Genomic DNA, 15,353 nt, shown 5'->3' on the forward strand with positions numbered 1-15,353 from the left:
CTACACGGTGAATGTAAAATAGCCCACTAGATAACTATGATGAGGGTTTGGAAAGAGAAATGCATGGCGCTATGTTAGAAGTGAGGAATGAGCTAAACAGTCAGAAGGATCGGTATTAACTGGGCAACAAAAGGGGTTGGGGCAGTGAAATACCTGCCTAAAGTGAAACAGCATGTGTTAGGGTCCTGTGGGTGGAGAGAGCTGGACTTGAGAACTGAAAGAAGACAATTAGAGCCCGGGTGCCAGGGAGGGGGGCTTCCTTTGGTGACAAATGAGGGTGATAGTGGCCTTGTGAGCCATTTAAAGGATTTGAGGCCCCTGTAGCAGCACAAGAAGCCTTTGAGGTTGGGCAGTGAAGATGGAGCTTTGAAATATGAAACAAATCGAATCAGCACACTCCAGCTAACTGACTTTTAGTTTTAAAGCCTACCTGATCAGAGGAAAAGGTGGGATGGGGGGGAGGGAAGGATGAGCCACAGTTTCAAATAGGCAATCCTGTTTAGTGTCACTGAAACAGCTTGCTCTAAATTCAAGGCAAAAGTTTCTTACCTTGGATTATAAACTGGGAAGCATAAGCCAATGTTTGTTTTGTTCACTAATGTACGTCCAGTGCCTAGATCTAGTTGGTGCTTCAAAAATGTTACAGTGAAATAAATGGAAGCCAGTATTCTTAGCTCTTTGGTCCTACTTTTGAGAACATGTCTAATTTTAAAAAAATCCAAATAAGTATTTGCATATTTAGAGTGATATTTCAAAAGAAAACTCATAGTTGCAGTATCTGAATTCATTGTGGATTTTTGTTTTGCTGTTCTTTGTTTTTATTTTGCCTAGACAGTTGTCCTCTCTTCCCATCCCCTTTGTGAACTAATTTCACCAGGTGGCACATTTCTTATATACATTTAAACTTGAAAGAATTCAAGAACTATAGGGTAATACCTATGTGTGTGGTGCATTCTGAAAAAGTAAGTTATAATTTTTAATACAAGGGACAGTGCAGTATGTTTACATGAAATGATTTAAACTGAAAATGACTGCCTTATGTAATTAAGAACTTTGAACTTCTCAAAAGAAGGATGTTGTTTACACAGTATTTATACCACACTGTACAGTAATAATTTTATTATCTACGACAGATGAATGGCAGTGCAACACATACACATTTCTTTGTAATTTGTGGATACTTCACCTGGACAGTCAAGGGGAGGGTTTGTGGTGATAATTTTGAATCCCCATTATTCCCCCTCAGCACCACAAAGTAGATTCTTTCCCCACGTGGTTGAGACTGTTGTTTTATGATGTAACGATATGCATGTTAACTCTCAGACTGCAAGTAATTTGGACTGAAATTTAGTAATCACCTTTTCCCTAAACGTTTCCTCTGTATTTTTCAGTGTAGAGTAGGATTTTGCTATAGAATAAGTAGCCCTCAGGGACCCACTGGCGTTACCTATATAGAGCGCACACCACCACAAGAAGCAACCATGCCTGTGGAAGGAGGGAAGACAGATATGGAGAGGATTGGGCTCTTCAGTGAGATGGAATATGTTACTGTTGGTGATAAATATGTGTCACAATTTAATCGTAAGTATATTTGGTTTCCTTTACAGCCTAAGAGTGATGTTTTCTGTATAAAATTTTGGCTTTAACGTTTGTTAAATGATATTTTTTAATGGTCTGTATTTTATGGTCTTAATTTTATAAGAGCAGGAAGCTCATTTTATTGGGCTACCCTACCTTCATATATTCTCCTCATAGGTAATTTTATTTCTTTCCAAGGTGCATGGCAGTTTTCTCCCAGAATATTTTGTTTTTAGCTTTTTTTGTTCCCTTAGATGGGACACTCTGCTATGCAGACAGCATTAACATTTGCATCTGAAAAGGCCATCCATGATCACTTTCTTGAAAAATGAAATGCTAAATGAATAGCTGAGGGATTTTTAGAAGAGTCATAAATAAAACAATAAGAAAGAATACACTGATACGAAACATCTCCAAGATACACTATTCTGTACCTTGCCTTTTTATTTAATAATGTATGTGGTATGCTAAGCATTGAAAATGGAAAAGGATAAATATGAAAATATTCACTGGAACATGCCTAAACATTCTCTGGAAAACAAAATTACTATCATGGGTGCCTGTGGGAAAGGAACTGGGTGACGGAATGTGGAAGGAAAATTTAGTAATCACATTTTCCCTAAACTTTTCCCCTGTATTTTTCAGTGTAGAGTAGGATTTTGCTATAGAAGAAGTAGCCCTCAGGGACCCATTGACGTTACCTATAAGCAACCACAAGAAGCAACCATGCCTGTGGAAGGAGGGAAAACAGATATGCAGAGGATTGTAAAAATATTTATACTATTGAATTTGGAACCATGTGAATATATTATCATTTCAAAAACCTAAGTTAAAGAAAAATCAGTGATACAAATTCACATTTAGATAGCCAATTGAATTAAGGTTTATTTGCACTTCAAAAAATTCTTTCACATTACGGAAGGACTTTACAAATTGAGTTCTCCTAGATGCAAATTACAAAAGAAGTTCTAAATATTCATAAAACCAACCTTTTAAAAATTATTGGGCTACTAGTACTTCACTGTATACCACAATTTATTTATCTGCCCCCCTGTTGATGGACATTTGAGTTGTTTGTGGTTTTTTGCGGTGCGCGGCCCTCTCACTGTTGTGGCCTCTCCCATTGCCTGTGCTCCGGAGGCGCAGGCCCAGCGGCCATGGCTCACGGGCCCAGCCGCTCCGTGGCATGTGGGATCCTCGCGGACGGTTTCCTTTACAGCCTAAGAGTGATGTTTTCTGTATAAAATTTTGGCTTTAACGTTTGTTAAATGATATTTTTTAATGGTCTGTATTTTATGGTCTTAATTTTATAAGAGCAGGAAGCTCATTTTATTGGGCTACCCTACCTTCATATATTCTCCTCATAGGTAATTTTATTTCTTTCCAAGGTGCATGGCAGTTTTCTCCCAGAATATTTTGTTTTTAGCTTTTTTTGTTCCCTTAGATGGGACACTCTGCTATGCAGACAGCATTAACATTTGCATCTGAAAAGGCCATCCATGATCACTTTCTTGAAAAATGAAATGCTAAATGAATAGCTGAGGGATTTTTAGAAGAGTCATAAATAAAACAATAAGAAAGAATACACTGATACGAAACATCTCCAAGATACACTATTCTGTACCTTGCCTTTTTATTTAATAATGTATGTGGTATGCTAAGCATTGAAAATGGAAAAGGATAAATATGAAAATATTCACTGGAACATGCCTAAACATTCTCTGGAAAACAAAATTACTATCATGGGTGCCTGTGGGAAAGGAACTGGGTGACGGAATGTGGAAGGAAAATTTAGTAATCACATTTTCCCTAAACTTTTCCCCTGTATTTTTCAGTGTAGAGTAGGATTTTGCTATAGAAGAAGTAGCCCTCAGGGACCCATTGACGTTACCTATAAGCAACCACAAGAAGCAACCATGCCTGTGGAAGGAGGGAAAACAGATATGCAGAGGATTGTAAAAATATTTATACTATTGAATTTGGAACCATGTGAATATATTATCATTTCAAAAACCTAAGTTAAAGAAAAATCAGTGATACAAATTCACATTTAGATAGCCAATTGAATTAAGGTTTATTTGCACTTCAAAAAATTCTTTCACATTACGGAAGGACTTTACAAATTGAGTTCTCCTAGATGCAAATTACAAAAGAAGTTCTAAATATTCATAAAACCAACCTTTTAAAAATTATTGGGCTACTAGTACTTCACTGTATACCACAATTTATTTATCTGCCCCCCTGTTGATGGACATTTGAGTTGTTTGTGGTTTTTTGCGGTGCGCGGCCCTCTCACTGTTGTGGCCTCTCCCATTGCCTGTGCTCCGGAGGCGCAGGCCCAGCGGCCATGGCTCACGGGCCCAGCCGCTCCGTGGCATGTGGGATCCTCGCGGACCAGGGCACGAATCCGCGTCCCCTGCATTGGCAGGCGGACTCTCAACCACTGCGCCACCAGGGAAGCCCTGTTTGTGGTGTTTGATTGTTATGAATAAAGCTGCTGTGAACATTCTTGTTTACGTCTTTTAGTGGATATAGGCACTCGTGTGTCTAGAGTATATACCCAGGAGGGGAATTGTTTCAGTTTGAATATGAAAAACCCTTCCCCTCCAACCTAAAAATACACACTCACACTCACACACACACACACACACACACACACACTTATTGACATCTGACACAAATAGTTTCCTAGCATATTCTTACACAGTGTTCCATAGTGTATAGATGGGGAAGCATTGGATTCAGTGACCTGTAAGGTCTCTTCCAGCTCTCAGATTCAGAGTTTAACGGGACCTCAATCTAATTATTAAAATGTTTTAATGGAAGCCTCTTAGTTCTTATTGTCAGTGTAGCCTTTGACACAGACCTTTCAGTAAATGTTTTGAAATAGTGTTTAAGAGCTCAAAACTCACTGGTCCAAATCACATTTTGAAACTTTTCAAAGTCATTTTTCATGTCCTTTAATTACTAGTGAGCTCAAAATTGTGATATTCCTAATTTATTTTTAAAGGACCGTTTAATGAAGCTGCAAGCAAAAATAGACAGATGCTACCTGGGGGATCCAAAGAAATGTCAAATCTCCAGGCAGGTTATTTTGATCCCCATTTTGTAAGGATTTTTGAAGGTGAAGGCTACGTAAACCTGAATCAAGTGAGGAGACGGCATATGATGGAAGAAGCCAAAAAAAATCTAGGCAAAGCGTTCCTTCCTAGTAATGGAGATAAGAAGCCGTAAGTATTTGGGAAAAAGTCTTAAATATTGATATATCTCCTGCATATCTCTCTCTCCTCCATCCTAAATTAAGTTTTGGTTTTTCCGTAGGACTTACTTATGTATGATTCATTTTTTAAAATATGATTCTTAGGTTAAGTTTGTCTTAGATGAAGACAATTATATTGGATGATTTAGGTTGATAGGTAATTTTGATTAAGTAGATTCTCATTATCACATTAAATTTTTGGTTATCTCTGTCACTATTCTCTATCAGTTTATACTAATGAAGTCAACTAAATAATGAAAATAAGTTTAGTTGAAAACCTTGCAATAGTCAGATTAGGAAGAAAATTGCCTTGGGTCATCATATCTGTGCCCTTGACTATTTTATCTGCTTTTTAAAGCTTTAAGAAAAGTGTAAATACAAAATGTGAAATTAGGAGAAATCTCTTTTGGATAAAGAGGATAATTTATCAAAGATACGTTATTTAAAAATCATGCATGAAGATACATGTATGGGGTTTAACAATATTTAAGTTGTGAAAATTGTCAATGTGAGGTTCTTTTTTTCTTTAACCTTTAAATACTTAAGATCATGTAGTCTATGTGATATCATATAATATAGCTGAGCTTTATAATATGATGTTAATTCACACTCAATAACGTTGACTCTCAATCTAGAGTTTATGACCGACGAGGATTGGTTGAAAAATAATTTGGGGCTTATTTATGGTTTTGAGATTAGTAAAGCTGCGGTCGTCAAAGTTAAATTATTAAGTTTTTATTAAGAGTGGAGAATGTCTTCTGTTATTATAGTTTATCTTTTTCCACCTTTTCACACTTTTGAGAAGTTTGAATTATTTATTTTTAAATTTATTTTATTTATTTATTTTTCGCTGTGTTGGTTCTTTGTTGCTGCGCACAGGCTTTCTCTAGTTGTGGTGAGTGGGGGCTACTCTTCACTGCAGTGTGCGGGCTTCTCATTGCGGTGGCTTCTCATTGTGGAGCGCATGCTCTAGGCACGCAGGGTTCAGTAATTGTGGCACGTGGGCTCAGTAGTTGTGGCACGTGAGCTTCAGTAGTTGTGGCATGTGGGCTTCAGTAGTTGTGGCTCGCGGGCTCTGGAGCACAGGCTCAGTAGTTGTGGTGCACGGGCTTAGTTGCTACGCGTCATATGGGATCTTTCTGGACCAGGGCTTGAACCTGTGTCCCCTGCATTTGGCAGGAGGATTCTTAACCACTGCGCCAGGAAGCCCCTATTTATTTTTATTATTACTACTTTTTCTTGGGTTTCTTTGTTTTCTTCTTAGACATAAATTCAGACGTGCATTTTTTGGGTCACTACTTCATTTCTTTTTCATGTAATATATGTATTTTATCCTTTAAATAACTGTTTTGTATTTTTTAGCCTCTCCCACCCTCTGGAACTAATATAATATTGTAAATCAACTAAAATAAAAAATAAATAATTTTAAAAAAACAAAGATTCTGTTTGTTGTTATAGTTAACTGAATTAATGTAAACTCTTCTAACTTCCTAGAGATTATTAAGTTTTGTTTATGTAGAGCATTTAAAATAGGCATAAAAATTAAAAATATTATCTCAAAATCTGTGACTTTGAAAAATAGGGCAAATTAGATTACAAAATAAGAAAAAAAATTTTTTTCTTACCAAAGTTAGGCAGGTCAGTTCCACTGCATATATTTTGCTCCCCTTTTAATAATATTTTATAAATTATGGTAAAATATGTATAACACAAAATTTGCTATTTTAACTTGCTCCTTTTTGTTTTTGTGGTTAAACTGTATTTAAGATGCGGATTAGGAAGTTACTATGGAACAATAGGTAGACCAGTCCCATTTTTCAGTGCACAATCAAAACCCAAAGAAAAATATGAGCCACCTGGAAAGAATTTGTACACAAACCCAGGAAAGAAAGGAACTGGATATGGGTAAGATATTTTTAATACTTTTGTATCATTTGTTTTGAATTAAAAAAAAATTTAATTTCTGAACCCTGAAGTCATCATCATTATTGTTTTCCTTCTTTAGCTATGCAAATGTTACCATAGGTAAACAGTTTTCACACTCTGCTGATTTCTATGATGCAGCAAAACTAAATGACAAGGTAAAAGAATCTGTTTTAACTTTTTCCAACCTTTCTCTTATTTAGTTGACTTAGAGAATTCACTTGTGATCTAATTAGGGTTTGTTTTGTTTTATCTATTTGTATTACTTGGGCAATGACAGATTGATGTTTATGAATTGTGATAATTTTACCTTTCTGATATTAGATTCCCAGAATGAGCTTTAACCCCTGCTATAGTTTACCACATCTATCCTGTATCTCTCCAAACTAGCTGTGAGACCTGTTAACTTGGCCTGATCAACTATGCTCTATTTTGATTAGAAGAGTCCTAAAAGTATCCTGGTCCTTAGCTGTGTTCCCACCACACCCTAATATATTGTGCCTAAAAAAGTAGTGGTAGTGGGCTTCCTTGGTGGCGCACTGGTTGAGAATCTGCCTGCTGATGCAGGGTACATGGGTTCGAGCTCTGGTCTGGGAGGATCCTACATGCCGCGGAGCAACTAGGCCCGTGAGCCACAACTACTGAGCCTGCGTGTCTGGAGCCTGTGCTCTGCAACAAGAGAGGCCGTGACGGTGAGAGGCCTGCGCACTGCGTTGAAGAGTGGCCCCCGCTTGCCACAAGTAGAGAAAGCCCTTGCACAGGAACGAAGACCCAGCACAGCCAAAAAATAAATTAATTAATTAATTTAAAAAATATCCTTACAATGGAGATATTATTAAAAAAAAAAGTAGTGGTAGTACTTTTGGGCTGATCAGGCCATTATGGTGAATGAATGGGATGGAGGAGTGATGGGGAGAAGGGAAGAGGTGGAGAGTAGAGAATGAAAACCTACAAGAGAGAAAGTGAAAGGACGGGAGAAAATAACTCACTTTATTACGTGGCAGAAATCAAAACTGAGATGTACTGGCATAAGCCTTTTAGACTCACTTTATACAATATTTGACTTACACTGAAGCATATTCACATTTGTGGAGAATGCCTACATGTGAAGGAATAGAGGAACCTGTAGAAATTTTGGAACCATATCAACATAATTTAACAATACTGATATAACTTCAAGAAAGCTGGTAGTAATGAAAAGTCAAGTTCATTTGGATGTTAAGAAACAGAAATTAAATGGCAACTATTTTATAAGTTTTTAAATTTTTGTTTTTTTAGGCATGCAGTCTTCAATAATTTTGGCTGTGGTGATTTTAAGTGGCAGTGAAATAGAAGGGTAGTAGCCAGTTGTGCAAATGGGCATGTCCAAACCCAGGAAAAGTTTTCTATTAAATTGGGCAGAAACCTTGGTCATTTGAAAATAGGCATCTCTTGTTTCTATGCATGGATTATTCACTCTATATAAAATTCTATGTAAACTACTTTTTATATAGAATAGGAATAATAATGCATAATATTCTGTAGGAAAAATAATACATAATTTATAAATACATACAAGGCAATTTTATCAATGGCTCAGTAATTAGTCTTTCAGCCAAAGTGTATGGGTATAAGATACTTTTCTCTCTTTAGAGTTCTTACTTTTAGAACTTATTATTTATAAGTCAGAAATTTTATGTCCCTGGATTTCCTAAAATAATATTGTAATATAAGAATGTTGTAATGTAAAAAGTAAGTATTCCTTATTCTTAGAAGTAAAAGCTGACATTCTTTTGAAGGCCTATCATATGCCAGGTACTTTGAACACATAATCTCATTTAATCTTTACAACAGCATTAAGGGTGGGGGGAATAGTATCATCATTATTTACACTTAAAGAAAATGTGACACTAAAAAAGTAAGCAATTTTCCCAGTGTCCCTGAGAAATGCTAAAAAGCAGGAAGGAGGTAGGGTTTGAACTAGAGACTGACTTTTTTTTACTGCCTTATATCACTCAGATAGTTGATATAGATTTGTTCAAGTGATAAATAAATCTCTATACATCAAATAAATTTATATCCAAAATGAACAGTCATGGCTGTGCTTGTTCACAAGTAAGCATATCTTTTGTATCATAAAAATAGAACATAACAAAGGAATGTTTCAAAAAAGTGAACCCAGCAGTATATATTAAAAAATCTACATGCTTATATTAAAATTTAAAGATATATTAACTCTACATTACTTCCAGTTTGAGTAATTTTTGCTATATAATTTCAAACTCTTTAATTTACAGAAAGAGAATGAAGAACACCATCGTTTACTTAAAGGGACACCTTTCAAATTAAATCTTTACCCAAGGGAATATTTTGATACCAATCCTTATTTGTTTGAGAAACCTTTACCACCAATTAAAAAAGCAGAGAAGAAAGAAGCACTTGCAAACCCTTTTAAGCCCTCTTCTCCTGGTAAAAAGGTAAGTTAAAAATTTTAGAATGAAAAAATATTAAGCATTATAAAGAAACATTGCCTCTTGCTGTCATATTATTTTATTACCCATGTAAATAATAAACTTTTGTTTATATTCATGCCATGAATCATGAAACTCATTTTTATGAAATTATGAAAAGTCATAAAACTGGACAGCATAGGGAATAATGAAGCTCTTATAATGAAATAATTATTAGGCATTTCATAACCATTTCAAAAGTATTTTACTTTATAATGAATTTTCTAAGTGCCTCTCTAGATTTAGGCATAGTTTTTCTCAAAACCATAAAAAGTCAGATCATCTTTAGTTTTTGAAGTGGTGATTAAAATGAACTGTCTCCCTTCTGCTGAGGTTTACAACAAGTGTGAATAAAAATGAAAATGCTTCTAACAGTAAACCTTAGTTTATGCTTTTGTTTGCCTTCTGTTAATTACCTGTTAATTTTCCTTGCAAATGTTCTATTAGGATATTTGTCTTTTTTGATACTGATTTGTAAGATCTTTTCATATATTAAGGATATTGTTTTATCATTTGTGTTGAAAATAATTTTTCTAGTCTGGTGAATCTTTGACTTTGGTTATAGTATTTTGTGCTATTCAGAAATTTAATAATTTGATGTAGTCAAATTTATCAGTCCTTTGTGCTGAGTTTATGTCATTCTCAGAATGACTTTCCTTCCCAGCAGTATTAGAAAAATATGCATTCCTGATTTCTTTTACTGAAATGTATTTTGGTGTAAAGAGCAAGGTAAGGATCCAGCTTTTACCTTTTTCAAAATTCAGTTTTAAGGGCAGAAGGAAGCTTTGTGGGGAGGACACGTTCTGTGCCTTGACTGTCGTGGTTTCACGCGTGTATACATCTGTCAAAGCTCATAGAATTGTAAACTTAAAATGGGTGCAGTTTATTATACTTAAATTAGATTTACGTAAAACTGATTTTGAAAATATTGTTGTTCCTGATCTCACCGATAGGATAATTAGCACCCCTGCTTTGAAATGCCACCCTTATCAAATAAAAATTCCCAGTTTTTAGTTTGTTTCTTTTTTCTGAATTTTCATGCAATTTGATTGATGTTTATTTCTACCAGTAGCAAACTACTTTTAATTATTTTTGCATTTTAATATTGGGTGTGTCTAGTCTCTTCTTACTCTTTAAAAAAAGTTATATGGCTGTTTTCCAATCTTTATTATTTAGAACTTTGGAATTATATTGTAAAGTGCTGGGGAAAAAAAGACCTTTGGTATTTTGCTCTAAAATTAAATCTTTAGATTTTTGCTTGTATTAGCATATTTATATTTTGAATCTTCTGATTTATAATTAAGCTACTTACAAAAACATTATTTGTCTTGTAGATTTTAATATTTTACTTCACGTAGATTTATCTATCTTATATTTACTGCTACTTATTTTAAGGTCCTGGTCAATGCTTTTTTCTCCCATCAATCCCCTTATATTATTTGTTCTTATTAAAACATCTGATTTTTTAAAATAACTGGCCACTTCATTAAAGTTTCTTATGTTCTAATGGGTATTCTGTTGATTCTCTTTGTATCTTTAGATATATAATTATATATCTGCAAATAATTTTGGTCCTTCCTTTCTAATATTTATATCTCTTATGTCATGCTCATTCCAATATTTGGATATGTAATGGGGATCATGGGAATTCCTCGAGTGTTCATTTTTATAGATGCCAAAAATAAGAATAAATCAAAAATGTGTAGAATATGTAGAATTATACTGAATGTTTTGGTGTAATCTGTTTAGACCATCTTTTTTTTCTCCATTGACTTGTTATGAGTAACAGTAATAGATTTCTTGGAATGATTCCCACTTGACTGTGTTGTATTAATCTTTAAGTGTAACACTGTGTTTTATTTGTTAATATTAAGTATTTTCACATCAGTAATTTTAAGGGTTGTGACTGGTCTGTACTTTTATTTTTATATGTCTTGTTCTATTTTGGTGTAAGTAGATGCTAGCATCTTAAAATAATCGGGAGATTTCCTTCTTTTTCTATGTTCTGTGAGAGTTTAATAGCACCAGAAATATCTGTTCCTTGAAAGAATTCTCATAGGAAATGTTCTGGGCTTAATTTCTTGCATGATGCCCATCTGTTTTCCGTAGGTGGTCTCTCTCTTTTTGAGTCACTTTTGACAATATTTTCTTTGAAAATCATTCATTTCATTCAGATTTTCAAATTTATTAACATAGAGGTGTACAAAAATACTATCTTACAGTTTTTGATATTCCATATATGTACAGGTTTCTTCCACCCATTTCTCAATCTTAATTATAATATAGACTTACCTGTTTATTTTTTAAGTATCATCTGGTGGGTTGGTTTATATACCATATATATTTTTACATTTTCAATTCATCTGTTTTGCTTTTATATTATTTAATTAATTAATTTTATTTTCTTAAGATTCCTTATTATTTGTTGCTCTTAAAAATAATCCATGTGTCTCTATCTGGAAAACTTGAAAAATTACAACCGTATCTTTCAAACGAATCAAGTTTTCATTTATATCTGACTTAGACACTGTAAGAGAAAGGATGCCTAATTAAATGGGTTATTGTGATTGTATAGAGTTTTCTTGGTGACCATATATAATATAATGATAAAAATGCTGTTAGTAAGTCAGTTTAAAAGGTCAAAGCAAATGTTTGTTTGTTTTGTGTATAGCTCAAAAAATATTTTGATTGACTTCTCTTAATAGATTACAAGAAAAGTACAGTATATGGTACAGTATCCATGGGGGATTGGTTTCAGGACCCCCCCTCCCCACTCTCAGGATACCAAAATTTGAGGATGCTCAGGTCCCTTATATAAAATGGCATAGTATTTGCATGTAACCTTTGCACATCCTCCTGTATACTTTAAATCACCTTTAGATCACTTATAATATCTAATACAATGTAAATGCTATGTAAAGTACATGTCAAGTTCAAGTTTTTCTCTTTGGAACTTTCTGGAGTTCTTTTTCTTTAAATATTTTCCATCTGAGGTTGGTTGAATCTGAGGATGCAGAACTTGTGGATATGGAGGACTGACTGTGGATTACATTTTCCTCTCTCTTTTTCTAAGTGCTCTTCCTTTATTTTTATCAAAAAAGAAGTTTTTATTTTTAGTATCTTCCCCATATCATTTATTGACATTTAGTGAACTCATGTCGTGCCAGGCTCCCTGTTGGACAAACCTTACCCTTGGCCTCTTCTCTCATCTTCTGGTTCTGAGGCCTAACTCCTTTCTCTATCAGAATACATGTGACCTAGGTCTCATTCCCTCAGTAATGGGCTCACCTCCTATGTAGATGATAGCCTGATCTGATAAATTCTCACTAAAATATTAACTGTTGGCAACAGTTTAGAATATTACCTTCTTATAAATATTTGCATTTTAATAGAGAACTTTTGGAATTACAGTGTCTTAACCCCATAGAATTGGTGGTAGGGAGACGCTTTGGTGATATTTGAATTAAACAGTATAGACAATTTTCTTTAAATGTAAAACCAAACTCCATGTACAATATACACAAATATGTATGAACTTCTTCAAATCTAATTTTGTTAGAAGCATTTTTACCAAACCACATTAAATTGTCTCATTTTAATTTGTAGGCTGGTGGAATGAAGGCAGGAACATTTGATTCTTACCCTTCACATTCTGCTGACCCTTATGGGGTTAAATTGACAAGCCATATTTCCAGCAAAGGTGCTAAGGTTTTCCATCCACCAGGTGGACCAAAAAGCAGACCAACTGAAAGTATAATGACTTTGAATGTCAAAAGGTAGTAATGTTACATTTAGCCCATAAACCAAGACAAATTATTTTCAGCTTTTAGATTTCTTCAAAACAATATCTTTTATTTATACATACTTTAAAAAATGACAAATTTGGGTGACTTTAGAAATCTCAGCTTCTTTCTTATACCTGCCCTCCCCTGTAGAAGTTCTTTCCCATCTTCTGAAATTCCCAATTCAAAAAGCTTAATTTATCTGTACCAAACTATTCTGTTCATATTTTTATTTATTTATTTTTTTTGTGGTACGTGGGCCTCTCACCACTGTGGCCTCTCCCGTTGCGGAGCACAGGCTCCGGATGCGCAGGCCCAGCGGCCATGGCTCACGGGCCTAGGCGCTCCACGGCATGTGGGATCTTCCCGGACCGGGGCACGAACCCGTGTCCCCTGCATTGGCAGGTGGACTCTCAACCACTGCGCCACCAAGGAAGCCCTCTGTTCATAATTTTTAAAGCAAATCTATATAGCACCTTATTTCGAGTCATTTGAGACTTTAGATATATACAGTTCAGTTAGCAGTACACGTTAACATTGTCTGTTTCTCAGTCTTTGGACCCTTGTTAAATTATTATCTCTATGTGGGCCCCAGGCTCTCAGTAATTGTGTGGAATCCTAATGACACTTATTCTGTTCTTAACTTTCAAATAACCTATGAAAGCAGGAAATATTCTGATTAATTAAAAATGCTTCGAGGAAAAGTATATGTATATTATTAATGTATCATGGAACTTCAATTTTACCTAGATTTTGAGCACTCTCAAAACTGAAAAGAAGTTCTTAGAAGTTGAGAGTGTAATTTAGAATAGGACAATCCATCATTCTTTTGGTGTGTGTGCAAGATCATAAATAACTGAAGAATTCATTTGATTAGCTTTCCACCTATTCATTGGAAAACTTTTAATGCCAATTTAACTAACATATTTCTAACTTCAGTGTAATCATACAGTGGATTAGGTAAAGGACATCAAATTCACATTCTTTCCTTTTGTAAAAACAGTAGTACATCTTCATCACTTGCGGACAGTGATTGTAATACCAACATCATTATTATATCACAAAAGTAAGACCTGCCCTTCATTATTTATGTAATTTGACTGTTGTCTATAGGAATAATATTCTTTGCGGGCTAGTTGGTAGATGATTGGTCTGGAAACGTGTTTGGACCTTTATCCTTTGGCAAGTTACCTATCAGTACTCTGGCCAACTTTAGTTATACAATAGAACTGACAGTAAAATTGGAATTTTCCTCACAACACTCACCCTCAAATAGATGGAATTTTTTTGGTGCAGGGTGGTTTCAGGTTTTCTGGCTATCCAGAGGACAGATCCAAGAAAGCTCTATGATGCCCTAGCATATATGTTTAGAGCAGAGTAAAGAAAAAAGTAACTGATTGTTCTTTTGGAAAATCAGAAGTTTATCTTTTGTTGAGTAATTTTGAGTTTATTCAATCCCTCTTTTTCTTTTTACATGATCACAAATATTATCCTAAATCAAGTTTTAGCTTCTTTTATCCTAATTTTAAAACTAATAAACCTTTGAGCAATAGCATTTAAAATTGGTATCATAAACCAGTTATTCCCTCTTAAATTACATTTTAAAAGTATATCTGACATATAAAGTGAAGCTTTATATTTGGTGAGAAAATTTGGTTTCAGATTGGTAATTTTTTATTGCAAAATGTTTTTACATGAATAAACAGATATATTACCTGCACCTATAAAATTAAATGTGCATTTATTTTCCAATTTTAGGGCACTAAATATGAAGAACTACAAGACTGCTTCAGTACAGTCCTGTTAGCATCTGGAAGACAAATAGCCTTATAGGTCCTGACTACCAAAAATTCATTATCAAGTGCACATTATTTGAAAAAATATAAGATATTGTGGAACAAATAGCTCAAGCGTTTAAAAGAAATTTAGGGCTGTGACTCTAATACTCTTCCATCTTTTAGTACTATTACATAATAAATAAATAGTATTTGTCAATAATTTAACATATGCTTGCTGATCTGTGTTTAGATCTGTGTTTCTGAGGAGATGTTTACGAATGTTTAGAAATGTTATAAAATCTTGAAGTGTAGTCTGTCATTTGAAATATTTTGCTCCTAACGTCAAAAAATTGCAGGGTTGGAGGATAGGGGTGGAAATGGGGGCTGGAGGGGTAGAACATGCACAGTGAGTTCTTAATTTGCTGTTCCTTCTTGGAGGTATTTGAAGGTTGAGTTGATAGTTATCCTAGTGTCATAGCCCGTTAAAGCATTCTTAACATCAAAGAGAAGTATTAATCCAGTCATATCGCATAGATTCATGTAT

General features: G+C 34.6%; 1 protein-coding gene across 2 annotated transcripts in view; it reads left to right on the plus strand.

Moving 5' to 3' along the window:
* The window catches only part of CFAP96 (cilia and flagella associated protein 96), a 15,851-nt gene extending 817 nt beyond the window's left edge, over window positions 1-15,034 (plus strand). Inside the window, exons 1-8 of one of the 2 annotated variants that reach the window (XM_007466531.1) lie at window positions 349-660; window positions 1,392-1,581; window positions 4,589-4,808; window positions 6,605-6,742; window positions 6,843-6,918; window positions 9,037-9,216; window positions 12,856-13,025; window positions 14,790-15,023. In XM_007466531.1, the coding sequence (XP_007466593.1) occupies window positions 655-660; window positions 1,392-1,581; window positions 4,589-4,808; window positions 6,605-6,742; window positions 6,843-6,918; window positions 9,037-9,216; window positions 12,856-13,025; window positions 14,790-14,838 (1,029 nt within the window). In that variant the 5' untranslated portion in view covers window positions 349-654 and the 3' untranslated portion in view covers window positions 14,839-15,023. Of the gene's footprint in view, window positions 1-348; window positions 661-1,391; window positions 1,582-4,588; window positions 4,809-6,604; window positions 6,743-6,842; window positions 6,919-9,036; window positions 9,217-12,855; window positions 13,026-14,789 lie in introns of those variants that run through there. The other variant, XM_007466532.1, reaches the window with a different exon arrangement.
* The last annotated feature ends 319 nt before the right edge of the window (window positions 15,035-15,353 follow it).

This window comes from Lipotes vexillifer, unplaced genomic scaffold (assembly GCF_000442215.2).
Source record: "Lipotes vexillifer unplaced genomic scaffold, Lipotes_vexillifer_v1.1 scaffold951, whole genome shotgun sequence".
NCBI lineage: Eukaryota > Metazoa > Chordata > Mammalia > Artiodactyla > Lipotidae > Lipotes > Lipotes vexillifer.